Here is a 16384-nt window from a genome sequence, read left to right as displayed (position 1 = left end):
TAGGAATACAAATAATGTTATAAGACTTACTAAAATGAATTATTAATTTATCTACATTAAATAAAAATAATATTACAATTATGTAATTTTCATAGAAAATGGAACATTCAACTTAATTTGTAAATATTATAATTTTAATAAAATATTGGTATATATTATAAGAAACAAGTATATAAATATTTAATATATTTTTAAAAAATTATATTTATATACTTTTAAAGATTATAGTAATAATAACTTTTTTAATTTTTTATATTTTTGCAGCATTTAAGTTTTAGGACATTGTTTATGTTCTATATTAAATCATATGTATAAGAAACTATATTATAAATTTATTATAAAATTATATTCATCTTTATAATAATGCTCATATGAGTGTTATTAAGGATAACGACTTATGAAAAATTGTTTTATATATATACATGATAAAACATTTATTAAACACCCCCAAAATAATATAATTTATCTAACTATCATAACAAAAATATAATATTCTTTTAGTAATAATATTATATTATTATTACATATTAATTTTAAATTGTAATTAATAATAATAATAAAAATATTTTTATCTACAGATAATTGATGTATATAGGATTAAATAATTGTATTACCTATTTTAGTATATATATATAATATGATACCCCCTTAACCTAGAGATTATAAATTATATTCCATCATAATGAATGATGATCTAGTATGCACACTTTTTTATATTATATTTCCTATAAACTTCATTAAGTTTTATTTTAAAAATATTTTCTTAATACATATTTTTATCTTTTCTTTTTAAATGGTTTCTTAGTGTCAAAAATTTGATCTTTTGAGGATGCATTTACCCGATGAATTAACCGAAAACGCAAAACTCAATTTTAATGATGATTTGGATTTCAAAAAGTACTGCCCTGAGAACAGTTCAGGAAAAAATGAATGCAACAATAATTTCGATAAAATTAAGGCTGGATTTTTATGGTTACTTGGAATATGTTACTCTACATTAAAAAATAAAAATTATAAAGAAAATAATACTAATGCATTTTTTCTACATATGATTTCATGGTTTAGTTACAAATTAAATCAAATCACAGGGCACGATTCCACCACAATAAACGATTTTTATACTAAACATGTAATTAATAGTGGTAAATATAAAAAATTTATAAGTGATTCCAGTAAATTCACAGAACTTAAGGAATTCATAGATAAACGAAATGATTTTATGAATATTAATATTGAATATATGTCTAAATTCTATGATGCATTCAAATTATTATGTAATATGTATGGTAATGTTGCAACAAATACAAATGGCGCCACCTTGTCAAATAATGCTACTAATTTTGTTAACACATATACAGAGCTCAATAACTATAATGGTGAAGGTACCGCATATAGACAAATATTGTCTTCTTTATCAACTGATTATGATAATATAAAAAAGAAATGTAGCAATATTCCATCTCTTCCAGATATAAAAACAACACAAAATGCTACAAAAAGTCCTGAAAAAGTTTCTGCAACTATTTCTGTAACTAATTCTGTACAAACTTCTTCACAAACATCTAGAGTTACATCAAGTTCGCCGATAGGAAACAAATTATTTACAATTTTATCGGTATTTGGCGCAATAGCATTTTTGTTGGGAATTTCTTATAAGGTAAATAATAAGGAATTAAAAAATTATTTTCATTATATATATGCTAACATTAATAAACAAATAATACGCTTCTTAACATTTTATATTAGTATTCGTTATTTGGATTTCGGAAACGATCTCAAAAACAATATTTAAGAGAAAAAATATAAAATATAAAGAAGAGAATGAATCATTAATATATGATTCGAAGAGAATGACTATTTCAGGAATAGTAATAATGATTTATATATTTTAAGAAACTGTCTATTGAGGAGTATTTTTTGCATAATTTTTATATAGTTTTTACGTTGTGGGACCCGTATTCGGGTTAGGGCTAAGTATTATATCTTTATTTATTTTTTTATAATTTGTACACTAATTTAATATTTAGTTCATTCCGTATGTTTAATCACGAGATGAAATTCAAAGCCTAAATATGCAACCAAAAAAGGGGCATTGTCATTAATATTAAAGGGGTCACATAGCATATTTTCCATAAAGTATAATATATACAATTGAGTGTTCATTCCGATTTAATATGGTTAAAATAAAATGTCTATATTGTATATATTAATATAGATATTGGTTATATAGGAAGTCGTATTATGGAATATCCTAATTGCATATTATATAAGTCTTGATAACCCATAGCTATATTGAATTATGGATATCATAATATGTTTTTTTATTTGATGATAATTTTATTTAGTAAAACTTATGATTTGTATCATATTTATGTTGATTTAAATCGTATTTTTATAACCGAACAGTATAATAATTTTATATATCAGGGTATAATTATAATTTGATTCATTTGGAACAATTGCCTACGTTATAATATACATTCATGTAATTATTATATTTTTAATATTAATTAAACACACTACTAATATATAATGGATAATCATAAAATATGTATTCATAAATATCGATCGAGAATCGAAAATATAGCATAGTCTATAAAATATTGTTATACTTCTATCATTTTTTGAAATTGTAATTGTAGTTACTATTATCTTTTGTATTTTCTTTAAATTTGTATTAAAATTAATTAGTATTAATAGAAGTTGATTTATGCGCTTTAATTTATTTATCATAAAAATATAATAATAGATTAACCACTATTAATTTTAAACTTTACAGTTTTGAAGTATAAATAAATTATATTTTAAAAAATTTAAAAAATAAAATATAAGCATATTAATAAAATTACATATTATGTTTTAACAATTATAAATAATATGATAGATAGAACATTGTTATTGTTATATTCCTATATATATAATCTAATAAAATACTCTATCAATAATTAATATTGAAATATTATTTTATTGTGGAAGCTTCATATAATTAAATATTAAATTTATCGAAAAGACGCATAAAATATATTATAAAGGCATCATTTTTATATATTTGTTAAAGATCCATTTTGAGATATATGGTTTTATATTATAAAAAAATGGATAAATAAAGAAAAGGTTAAATATTCAATTCATGTTAAATGCCATTTTATTATTCCATATTAGCACATGTTATATTATCATTATGTTACCATAGAATTAATAAAATATAGAATTTTTAATAAAATATTTGAATGTATATACATTAATAACTATAACAATGGAGCATATAAGATAAAATGAGCAATGCATAACATTTATCGAATATTTATATAAATTTACATACTAAAAGAGAAAATATATTTTATCTCTCTCCATTTAAAGGGCAATACAACAGCATAATTAAACATAGTTTTATATTATACTTTAAATTTGCATCAATAGTTATTTATGTGTTAATATTTAACATTTACTAAGTATGATTTTAAAAGTAATATACATTTAAAGATTTATTTAAACTTATAAATACGGGTTCAGTGGTAATTGTTGTTTTAAACCGTGGGAGAGATGTGCAAAATATATTATAAAATTACCAAATAATGCATATTTTTAAATTGAAGTATATAGGAATAAAAATAAAGTCATTGAAAACGTTAAAATATAATTGGAGTGCATATATATTAAAATTATGTATATCAATTAAAAAGGGGAACAATGCAACTTATTTTATAAATGTTATAATTTTAGTAAAAACTGTATTATATATTATAAGAAAAAAGCATATAAATATTTAAAATATTATTATTTATATACTTTTAAAGATTATAGTAATAATAGGATTTTTTATTTTTTAGATTTATACAGTATTTAAGTTTTAGAATTGAAATCATTAAAACATAAAATATAAGTATATTCCTTTTCTATGTTCAAAAATAAATACAAGAAAATATACATTAAATTCATTATAAAAGTATATTCATTTTTATAATAAAGTTATACGATATTTTGTTAATAACAGTCTTTTTTGTATAAAATGCATCATATCTATATTTAATCAAAATTTTATTAAAAAACCCTCTATTTAAGGTAATTTATCTAATTATGGTAAACAGAAATAAAACGTTTCTTTAGTAATAATGTTATTTTATTATTCTATATTAATTTAATTATTGAAAATTTTATAATATATTTAACTACAGATAGTTGCTATATATAGGGCTAAAGTATTTGTGTCACATATTTGGGGCAGTGCATATAAAACAGCATGATTCTATTAAATTTACAAATCAAAAATAAAATCCCATTATAATGGATGACAAAATTGTATATGCATTTTTTAATAATAATAGTTTCCTTTACATTTTTTTATATTGTATTATATATAAATATCATTAAACTTTATTTTAATAAAATTTTTAATAATTCGCGTTTTTATTAATTGTTTTTAACTGCTTTCTTAGTGTAGAACGTTCATTGCTTTAAGTAATTCGTTTTCCAATAAGTTGAGCGCAAGTGGAGACTATCAATTTACTATGAATGAAGGAATTTTTAATAATTATTGTACTAGTAACACATGCAGTAGTAATCTCGAAAAAATTAATGCTGGATGTTTATATTTGTTTGATGCATTCTTTAAGGATTCTTCTGTGTTTGAGTCTGTTGCAAAAAGTAACATAAATATTGTTGAATATATTATGATGTGGTTAAGTTATGTGTTAAACCTAATCAAAAATGAACAAGGCAACAGCCTAGAATATTTTTATAATACATATATAAATAATGATAAGTATAAAAAGTCTATAACTGCTGTTACGGGGTATAATAGTTATAAGGATCTTATAGATCAAAAAAAATATTTTTTGGGTATGGATAGTAATATTATATTTAATTTTTATGAAGCGTTTAAATTATTATGTGAAATGTATATTAATTTTGATGATACGACATTATATTGCTCAACCTGTTCGAAAAATGCTAATAAATTTGTTGATAAATATAAAGAAATGAATCAAAACTCTGTTATTAATAGTAATAGTTCCTATAAACAACTATTGTCTACTTTATCAAATGATTATAATAATTTTAAAAATTATTGTACTAGCAAAGGTGGTAATTGTAAGGATATTCCATCCCTTCCATCGATAGAAACATCAAAAATTACTGCAAATTTACCTGAACAAACTAAAAAAACTTTTGAACCAACTGTAAAAAGTTATGAACAAACTTCTGCACAAACATCTGAAGTTACATCATCAAGTTTGTCGATAGGAAACAAATTATTTACAGTTTTATCGATATTTGGTGCAATAGCATTTTTTTTAGGAATTTCTTATAAGGTAAATAATAAGGAATTAAAAAATTATTTTCATTATATATATGCAAACATTAACAAAAATATCATACGTTTCTTAACATTTTATATTAGTATTCGTTATTTGGATTTCGGAAACGATCTCAAAAACAACATTTAAGAGGAAAGTTAAAAAAAATAAAGAAGAAAACTGATCGTTAATGTATGATTAGAAGAGTAATTAATTCAGGAATAGTAATAATGATTTATATATTTAGAAATAATTTTTGCATAATTTTTATATAGTTTTTATGTTGTGGAATTCATATTCGGGTTAGGGATAAGTATTATATCTTTATTTATTTTTTTATAATTTGAACACTAATTTAATATATGTACTATACCCTATGTTTAATTTCGAGAAGTACAAAGACCAAATATGCAACCCAAAAGTGGATATAATCATTAATGTAAAAGGGGTTATATAGCATATTTTCCATAAAGCATAATATATACAATTGAGTGTTCATGCCGATTTAATATGATTAAAATAAAATGTCTATATTGCATATATTAATATAGATATTGACTATATATGAATTCATATTATTCTATATGATAATTGCCTATTATATAAGCCTTGATAACCCATAGCTATATTGAATTATGCATATCATAATATGTTTCTTTATTTGATGAACATTTTATTTAATAAAAATTATGATTTATATCATATTTATTTTGATTTAAATCGTGTTATCCAACTGAACTGTAATAATAGATATTCATAAAATATCAACCGAGAATCAACAATACAAAGTTATCTATAAAAGGTATTTTATGCATCTAACACTTTTAATAATCAATAAAAATGTGCATATTAATAAGAAATTAAATTATAGATATATGTATACTATCCTTTTAATTTTCGATTATGTATAGTATCATTTTATGCTAATGTTTTAAATTCAAATAATATAAATCGTTCTATATACATTAATTTATTTACTACAAAAGCATAATATTAGATCAATCACTATTAATTTTTAAATTTTAAAGATTTGAGGTATAAATAAATTGTATTTTAAAATAGTTAAAAGATAAGTATATTAATAAAATTTCATATCATATTTTGTTCTAATATATTGTCTAATATTTTTTATAACAATTTATCTAATTATTTTTCTAATAAAATACCTAATAAATTGTTTAATAATTTTTATAATAATTTTTTTAAAAATTATAAATAATATGATAGATAGAATATCGTTATTATTATATATATATTTGCATATTCTAATAAAATACTACGCTAATAACTAATATTGTAATATTGTTTTATTGTGTAAATTTCATATAATTAAATAATAATATTAATTCTATCGAGAAGCCACATAATAATCAATTTTCTTTGAACTAATAATATTTATATTAGGTTATTATATATATACAAAATTTAAATTTATAATTTAAATATAATGTTTTTACGAAATATAATATATGTTATAAAATGTAATAATTTAAAACAATGAGACACGGACATATTCTACATTGATTTAAAGTATTTATATTAAGGGTATTAATTATTCCGTTGTACTATACAGTGATATATCAGCAACATAGTAATAGTAATAACAATATATAAACGTATTAAATACGAATAAATATATTATGTTAATTTGATAAATTACATGGGTATAGCTTCATTATATATATTATTAAAGATATGATAAATTTAAAATTGTATGCATATAAGATCAAATGAAATATTATAACGTTTATTAAGTATGTTTAATGCGATAACCTTAGACTAACCGTACCAAGCAAAATAATATTAATAATTCCATAATGTTCGTTAAAAATATTCAATACATAATACATTTTAGGTTACACGTATCAATATGAACCTAAAATAGTAACTCATGTTGTATTGTTTTTAAAATTTATAATTATCAACTAGTCAAAAGTTATGTTAATATTATAAAAATACTAATTTAAAAGTAAATGGAATCATAATAATTACGTTTATTTTATTTTATTTTATTTTATAATTTTAAATAATATTTAGCATTTATTTATACATTAAATAGTTAATGTGTGTGAAAAAGAATAATATATATTAAATACCTTTTTAAAACCTCTTTATATATCATGGTTTGTTTAAAATTGAATTATATTGAATAGTTTATATTCCGCGCTCTATAGGTTTTTAAACCTATATAAAGATAGATAAATTACGCCCATAAAATATTAATAAATAAAATTTATGTGTAGAGAAAATTTTGGATGTAAATAAAGTTATTGAAGAGAATTAAAAAAAAAATTATATATATTAATAATAATTTAAAAGTTATGCATATACACTTAGAAAATAGGACAATGTAATTTAATTTTCAAATACTATGATTTGACCAAAATTTGCATTATATTAGAAAAAGGTATGATGAACATTAAATGAAAGAATGGACGTAAATAAAATATTTGCACAAATTATAACACTTATATTTGTCTGTTGACAAAATTAAATACCTGCATATGAATCTTTATATAAAGAATATATGAGCAAATTATATACAAAGTAAGAATTCATAAAACGGAAAAAAGAGGTTTTGTGATGGTAATTTAAAATAGGTGTCATCCATGAAAACAAATGAATTTTTTAATATATGTATCAGAATATTAAATTGTTTAAAAGATACAATGGGAAATATATGTTTATACATTATAAAAAATATTTTTTAAGTGCATAATAACTATCAATTTTGATGCTTTATTTAGTATATTAATAAACATTGGGACAAAAGGGGCATTCACATTCATCTACGAAAAAAATGGATAAATGTATATAAGAAATGTTTCAATTTTTTGGAAGATGGATATCATATATTATAAATATGTGTATTTATTCAGAGTATATTTTTTGATAAATGTTAAAATGAGAATAACGCAATAAAAATGTAAAATAAATGATGAAATAAGATTATTATGCTATTAAATTGTTTATATTGCTTTACAGAGGTAACATAGGTAATATCAATTAATTCGTCTTTTTTTTAATTATAAATCCAGATAAGTTAAAATATATTTTTCTAATTTTTCCTTTTTAATATCCTCTTCCGAATCAATATCAATTTTTAATGAATTTGAAAATTCGGAGATTGTGTTTATATATGTTTTTTGATTGGCATTGTTGTGGTCATTTATATTTGTTGAACCACAGACCATTATAGTTGTGTCTTTTGATATCTACAAAATGGATATAAAAATACATCATTTGTATAAATTATGGTGCAATCATTTAATATGAACAGAAATAATTTTTACTTCAACTTTTGTGGCTAAAGCATAAGGATATTTTGGAGATGATTGCGTAGGATTTCGGTAACGTTGTTGTATGATTATTAAATTTGGATTATATACATGAGTAATTATTCCTAAAAAAATTATAAAATTGGATACATAAAAATAAAATACTATGGAATTAGCACAATAAAAACCCCAATTTTGGATCATATAAAATTGGAAATAATAAGGCAAGAAACGACACATAAGGAGTAACAACCATGCATTAAATAGAATGATTATTTTTTTTGTATACCATTAATAAAGTTTTCATCATAACATTGATCACCATGTGGATTCCATAGTTTGTTTACTATATCATTATACTAATGGCAAAAAATATATAATAATTTTTTTATTTTGGGTTAACTTTATAGATTGTAATATTTTTCTCTTTAATTCATATTTTATCGGGGGTTCGAATTTTAAAATTAAGTTTTTCAATGTATGCATTTTCATGTTTCTTAAAATATATATTTGTATCAAAATCAATATCAGTAATTAAATCGTAATTATCTGTATTTGTACCATGGTGTTGTAAAAGTGACTCAGGTATATTCATACGTTTTGTTGCTTGTTCAATTTCTTCAGGATCTGTGCATAATAGTGGGGTGTTTTGTTCATGTCCTTTATCCGATTCATCATTGGCCAAAATGGATATATTTTTAATTAATATTTACATTTTTAATTGTAAAAAAAATAATTTGTAAAAAAATAATTTGTAAAAAAAATAATTTGTAAAAAAAATAATTTATAAAAAAAATAATTTGTAAAATGGTATACTAACTATCCAAAGTTATACAGGTGTGTATTTACATAAATATGTATATAATATTCTCTTATATGAAACACATATATTGTCCTATTTGATTACACAAATTTGCCTAGAGTAACTTTTTCTAGAGAAAGTTCAGCTGCAAGGGTTTTACGGCTCATATATATGAATACGGTTAAAAGAGAAACCCAAATTTTAATGTATCCTTTATTCATTTTGGACATGATAAATAAAACGTTAAAAATTAATATTTATTTAAAAAAATAAAGATTAATACGACTATTTAATTATTAATGCGCATACTTAATTGAATTTATAAATTCAATATATTTTTTATTTAAATTGTTCTTTATAAGAAAACAATAAAAACCAATGGTCTCCCCAATACTGAATATCAAAAAATAAATAATATAAATATTATATATATTGCATTATGAATACACAAACTTTTTATCATGGTTCGTTAAGCTAAAATAAAAACTAAAATTTGTAAGATATTCATACATATGGGGTTAATATACCTTATATTTGCAAAAAATCGAACAAAAGCAATATTATACACTACCAATTGTGTGTAACTGATAGCAAAACTACCATTTAAAATGCAAAGAGGAATGATTATAAAAAATATATTAACTTTAATATAAAATTTGATATATATGATTTGAATATGATGATATTTGTGGATACATATGTCAATGAATAAGCGATTAGGGGAGAAATACATTATAATAAGATTATATAAAAGTAATAGTTTTGGTGTTTTTTTCATTAGTTTTGGTATAAAGCATGTCTTTACATTTTAAGCATTAAAAGAGACTAATTTGAGGTTAAATTGCTTATTATGGTTGCAATTGCACAACTACAATAATAATATTACAAATTCATCATAAAATTTATAATAAATCCTGTTTTATGTGATATTTTTTATTATTTTTTATTATTTTTAATTTCAAATTTACTAAACAAAATGTTTGCAATTTAATTCTTAAGTTGATAAAAATGATGTATCCTTAATAGTATTGATACCCATTTTGTTATGTAAATTAGTGTGAATTATAAAATATGTTTTTATATGCAAAACAAATATTTATATAATAAGGATTGAAACAAAAAAAACAAAAACAAAAAAAAATGTAAAATTGCAAATATTTAAAACATAATGGGAAATTTTTTATGTGATTTTATTTTGTATGTAATTATAATACCCATTGATGTATTAATTTGGTATTATAAATTACAATTTTATAAATGTGTTTAAATATATAACATTCAACAATTAGCATTTGTATGCGTAATACAAAAAATATTTTAAACATAGAATTGTTGCATTAATATGGTAAATATTCATATAAAATACTTTTTGTTATTTGTAGTTGTAAATTCCTTATAATATTAACTTTTATAAACAAATGGTTTTTAATTAAATCATAAATCTTCATTCATATATATTTCTATAATTTCATCATCTCTTTTAAAAAGGTCATTTTCATTTTCATCATAAAAACTTGTAGATTTATCGAATTCCATTTCATCTTTATCCTTTTTTTCTTTTGTTCTTATAATTACATAGTATGCTACTAAACCTAGTGTAATTGCTCCGGCATATCTAACCGAATTTTCTGTATCTTTTGTTTTGGAAGAGTTTTTTCTATCTGAGCTTGAGTATTGGTGATTTTTATTTATATTGTTTGTATGATTAATATGAGGATGATATGTATTGTTAATATGTTCTGTTTGCGTTATTTCTTGTTGCCTATTAATAGCATGTAAATTATTACGATTTTCCATCTCCTGTTTTCTATTTTTTAAATCGTTTATAATTTTAAAATTTTTCTGTATTAAATTATTAACCATGTTTTGACTCGTATCTAAATCACGAATTATGATATTGGCATCTTCTTCATGTTTTTTGGCAACATTATATGATACATTATTATTGTTATTATATTCCGATTTTATTAAATCAATTACTTTGTTAATATGAGAAATTATTGATGTAACGTTATTTTTATTATCTATAATGGTGGGTAATTTTATTTCTGATTCTTTATTATAATTGACGATTTTTTGTATTATATCGTCTATTTCGTCTTTATTTGGATTATTTTGGATGTGTTTAGTTTGTTGCTCAACATAATTGTTTATAGTATTGATATATTTGGTTATTTGTTCGCTTCTGATTTCATAAGTAGAATTTTTAATATCTTCTAAACTCTTTTGTATTTGGATAAGTTCGTTTTCTATAGTTAAATCCTTAGAAAGATGTTTTTTAACATCATTTACATTTTGTGATATGGTAGATATAATATTATTTATATTGTTATTACCATAAAATTGAGCTTTGGTTTCATCTATTTTATTTAGAATTTCCTGAAATGATTGAATTGTGGTTTTTAAAGTTTCTTTAATTTTTGATACATTATCTTCATCATTGTCTTGGATATGTTGTTTGATTATATTATTATCATTTTCATAAGTTGTAACAAAATTTAAAATGCTTTGGACTTTTTCCTTTAATTTGGTAATTGTGTCTATATATAAGATTATATTTTCGTTTTCTTTATTACTAATATTTTTTATTTCATCTATATGACTTTCATAATTAACAATATCATGATATATCTCTTTAAGTGTATTGAAGTTGGGAATTGGAGTTTCACTTAGTGCATGAAGGAATTGATCTTTTTTATCAGAAATGTTTTGACCAATTTTCTTTAAACTATTTAAATTTTCTGTTAATTGATTTTCCTGCAGCTGTAAAATATTATCAAATTGTTTGGATATATCAAAATATTTTTCATTAATGTGACCTATATTTAATAATTTAAAGACATGCATTTTTTTATAAAGTTGTTTTATGGATTCAATTGATTTATGAAGTTCAGAATTGAAATAAAGCATTTGTATTTTATTATTGTGTAATGTATCGGCATCGATATTATTTGAATCTATTGTAAATAGGTCGGTCAAATTGTTGATTGTCTTAGTTGCTTCCTTTTCCTTTTCTATTAAATTATTATTATCATTAGTTGCATCTGCAAACATACTTTTTACATATTTGTTTGTTTGATTTAAATTATATTTTATTTGCAATGCGTCTATGTCATCATTTAAAGTATTGGAAGTATCATCAATGTATTTTAAAAATTCTTTTGAAAATTTCGTTGCAGATGTTATAAATTCTGAGTAATCAGTTATTTTGATTTTAAGAGTCTCAACTAATGTTGTATATGTAAAAAGTAGGCATTCCTTTCTCATTTCTATTAATTTATTAATTAAATCATTTTTTTCTATTATTTTATCCTCAATTTTTTTTATTTCAGTATTAAATGCGTTAGTTAGTTCTTTTAGTTTTTTTTTAGATTGTAAAATATTATTATTTTCCTCTGAAGAATCGTAATTATTTTCCTCTAAAGAATTGTAATTATTTTCCTCTGAAGAATTGTAACTATTTTCCTCTGAAGAATTGTAATTATTTTCTAACTCTTCTATATCTTTAATATCATTATTAAATTTTTCTTCCATAGCTGTTACATCAAAATCTATCCCAAGTTTTTCTTTTTCCTGTTTATAATTATTGCTTTTTTCTTTGATTTGATCATACTTTGACGATTCTAAAATGGTATCATAATTTTGAGAGTTACATGATAATTTGTTTAATTCGTTAGATTTATGCAAAAGTAGTTTAACTTCATTTAATATTTGTTCTTTTTTATTTTTTAAATCACTTAATGTGTCTTTTAACTCATTGGTTGCTTGGACTTTTTCATATAAACGTCGGTTTTCGAGTATAAGGTTTAATGCTTGTTGTTCTTTTTTATGCAATTCTTGACTTTTTTTTAATATATCAAGAAGAATATTGTAAGAATCGTTTATTTTTGTATATGTTTCTGATATGTTTTGGGGAGATGGAATAAAGGTTAGCGTATCTTCTTTTTGGGAATCCAAGTAAGGTAATATAGCTATATTAATGTTTTCAAGTAAATCTATCCCAGAGCTGTTTTTTATTTGAATATTTAAAGAATTTGCTAATTTAGAAATATTTCTAAATATGTTTTCTGCCTCATATTTATAACTATAATATTTTTTACTGACAATATTTGCATATATTTCTTTTGTTTGGTTTAGTATATCTAATAATGAATTTTCATCAGTTGAATTTTTAACATTATTAATAGAGTTTGAAATATTATCAAACCCTTCGTTAACTTTTAAATATTCGTTTTTAAACTTATCATTCACTGTATTTAATTTGTTTTTAAAATATGTGACTATTCTATCAAATTCATTTCCTTTTATATAATCTAAATAGGATTTGGCTTTATTTACATTTTCTATATTTTTTAAGAGTTCACTTTGTGCGGTGATTCGTGTATTTTTAATTTGATTATATGTTATGGATTCTTTTGAAACCGTTTCTAAATAATCTGTTATTAGATTGTATGATTTAATATATTCTTCATATATGTTATTCATTTCTTTATTATATTTTTCCAAGTTTTCATTAGTGTCAATACCTTCTAAATCATTAGTGTTAAAAGAAGATATTAGATTCTCTATTGTTGGTTTTATTAATTCTTTTGTTGATTCAATTTGGTTTTTATTTTCTTTGGTGATTTCATTTATTTTTTCTACAATTCCAATCTCGTAATTTTTTTTATGCTGGTTTACATCGCTTTCTATTTTTTCAATTTTGGAATTAACTTCATCTAATTCTTTTTTTTGGTCTTCAATATTTTTTTTTTGGTTTTTGAGAGATTCGAAAAGTTTCTCAAGGGTATTTAATTTATCCCCGTTCTCTTTTAGTTTTGTTTCTTGACTATCTATAGATAAATTTGATATTTGTTTCTCTATATTTTCGGTCTCTTTTAAACAACCATCTGATTTTTTTCTTATATCATTTATTTTTAAGAATTTTGTTTCGAATGGCTCTACGGATATTTTAATATCTGTTATTGCTTTATTAGATTTATCATTGTTAGCGACTTCATCTTCAATATGAAATTGTTCGTTTTTTATTTCATTCATTTTTTGTTCAGATTTGCCTGATTGCGATATACAATTTTTGTGTGTCTCTTTTATTTCCTTTATGATTTGTTCTGAATCTGTTTTTGTTTTATCAAATTTATTTTTTAATGCTAATGCAGAATATTTATTTAAAAGCACAGTTACATCTTGTTTATATTTTTCAAATAATTCCTTATTTTTTTTGATTGCTTTTGTATTTTTATCAGCCTCATCTTTATAACCATTAGACTTATTCTTGTGTTCTTTCAATTCATTGATATTATAATCATTGCTATTAGTGCCATTATTTTTTTTAATGTTTAATATATATTGTGATTTAGTATCCGCCATTTCTATATTATTAAAGTTTAATAATACATTTTTATTATACTCTTCGGCATTTTTAAAATAAGTGTTGATGTTATTTTCTTCGTTTAAAATATAAGTTTTTAAATCTGTAATATTCTTTATACACCCATCAATATCTTTATCATCTATGGTTGACTCTATTTTCGATTGACATTCTTTTAAACTTGAATTTTCTTCGATTTTTTTAATTATTTTTTCTGAATTACTTAATTCATTATTTATGCTTTTATTATTTTTATCAATTTCATTAGTATATTCTTTTACTTTATCAATAATCTTTTTAATTTTATTTAATTTTAAGATATTATATATGTTCTCAACTTTTCTTAAATATTGATTAATATCAGTATTATTATTTTGGGATTCTAAAACATTTTTTTGTAACTCCTTTTTAATATCATCTATATTTGATTCCTTAGAAAATTCTTGTATTATTTTTAAAGAATTTTTATGGATATCAGAAATACTTTTTTCATGATTCTTACTAATAGTGTGATAATTTTTGTCGTCATCATGTGATATTTTAAGTGCTTCCATTTCCTTATTTATGCCCATTTTTATCTTCATTTCTTTTTCTATTTTTTGTGATTCTTTTTTTATATTATCAAGATCATCTATATATGCTTCCATTGCTTTTATCGTATGTTCAGCCTTTTTCCTTTCTTCATCAATTTGTTCCAAAAACAGGTTTCCTAAACTTTGTCCATATGATAAATTTATATCTTTTAATTTTTCTAACGAAGTTTTATCATTTTCTATTTCTGATATTTCATTTAATAATTTATTTATTGCCTTATATATATTTTTTTTTTTGTCTATTTTTGCTACTATATTTTCTATTTTTTTTTCAATTTCCTTTGGATCCTCGTTATATATTGTTTTATTTGTTACTTTTTTTAATTTATCTATTTGCCCTTTTATTTCGTCAACATGGCTCTCTGAATTTTTTTTTATTTCCGTCAATGTCTCTATACTTTTATCGATTTTTTGGTCTAAGGTATCAATATCATTTTTAATTTTGTTAATTTCATCAGGATATTTAATATTTTCCTCTTTCCCAAAATCATGAAAATCATAATTTTTTAATTTTTCCTTTATTTCATTCAAATTGGTTACGTTTGCTTTTACCTTTTCAAGTACTTGAGTATTTAGTAATTCTATATTTTTTCCAATTTCATTTTCTGTTTCTTCATTAATATTATAAATGGATGTATAAATTGTTATTTCAATATTTGAAACAATTTTATTTATATCTACATTTTTTTTCTTAATATCATCAACAGCTTTTTCTTTTTCATTGAATTGTTTATATAACATGTTTTCTTTATTTTTTCCTAAATTTGCTTTTAAATCATTAAAATATGTTATCAATTCGTTGTTATTTGATTCGTGATTATTTAAAGACATTTCTGTGAACTTTTTTTCTAATTCTGTCTTTTTATCTGTTAATATATTTTCAAACTTGTCTGTATAAAATTTATCTATTGAATTAGTTTCTTTTATGGTTTTAATATTTTGATTTAATTTGTCTTTTAATATAGTTTGTTTATTACGAAAATTTGTTATTAATTCATTTGTATTCAGGGTTTAGGGTTTAGGGTTCAGGGTTTAGGGTTTAGGGT

At 21.3% G+C, this 16384-nt stretch overlaps 3 protein-coding genes and 1 pseudogene across 3 annotated transcripts, besides 1 other annotated feature; 2 read left to right on the top strand and 2 right to left on the bottom strand.

The window, feature by feature from the left end:
* Positions 1-682: 682 nt before the first annotated feature.
* On the top strand, positions 683-1806 carry PBANKA_0800100 (BIR protein; the record flags this gene model as incomplete). The annotated part of the gene is made up of 3 exons (XM_034564146.1): positions 683-697; positions 806-1657; positions 1747-1806. 3 exons carry the CDS (start codon positions 683-685, stop codon positions 1804-1806), a joined length of 927 nt encoding a protein of 308 aa, XP_034420972.1.
* Positions 1807-4284: 2478 nt separating this feature from the next.
* On the top strand, positions 4285-5488 carry PBANKA_0800061 (BIR protein; the record flags this gene model as incomplete). The annotated part of the gene is made up of 3 exons (XM_034564145.1): positions 4285-4299; positions 4437-5312; positions 5402-5488. 3 exons carry the CDS (start codon positions 4285-4287, stop codon positions 5486-5488), a joined length of 978 nt encoding a protein of 325 aa, XP_034420971.1.
* A 2493-nt stretch (positions 5489-7981) lies between these two features.
* PBANKA_0800041 lies at positions 7982-9598 on the bottom strand (annotated as a pseudogene).
* Positions 7982-9598: a sequence feature (fam-a protein, pseudogene).
* Positions 9599-10811: 1213 nt separating this feature from the next.
* On the bottom strand, positions 10812-16169 carry PBANKA_0800021 (reticulocyte binding protein, putative; the record flags this gene model as incomplete). The annotated part of the gene is made up of 1 exon (XM_034564144.1): positions 10812-16169. A coding segment is annotated over one exon (5358 nt), but the record flags the coding sequence as incomplete, so codon positions are not given.
* Between the last annotated feature and the right edge of the window lie 215 nt (positions 16170-16384).

This window comes from Plasmodium berghei (genome assembly GCF_900002375.2).
Source record: "Plasmodium berghei ANKA genome assembly, chromosome: 8".
Taxonomy (NCBI): domain Eukaryota; phylum Apicomplexa; class Aconoidasida; order Haemosporida; family Plasmodiidae; genus Plasmodium; species Plasmodium berghei.
This window is presented reverse-complemented; position numbering and strand designations above follow the sequence as displayed.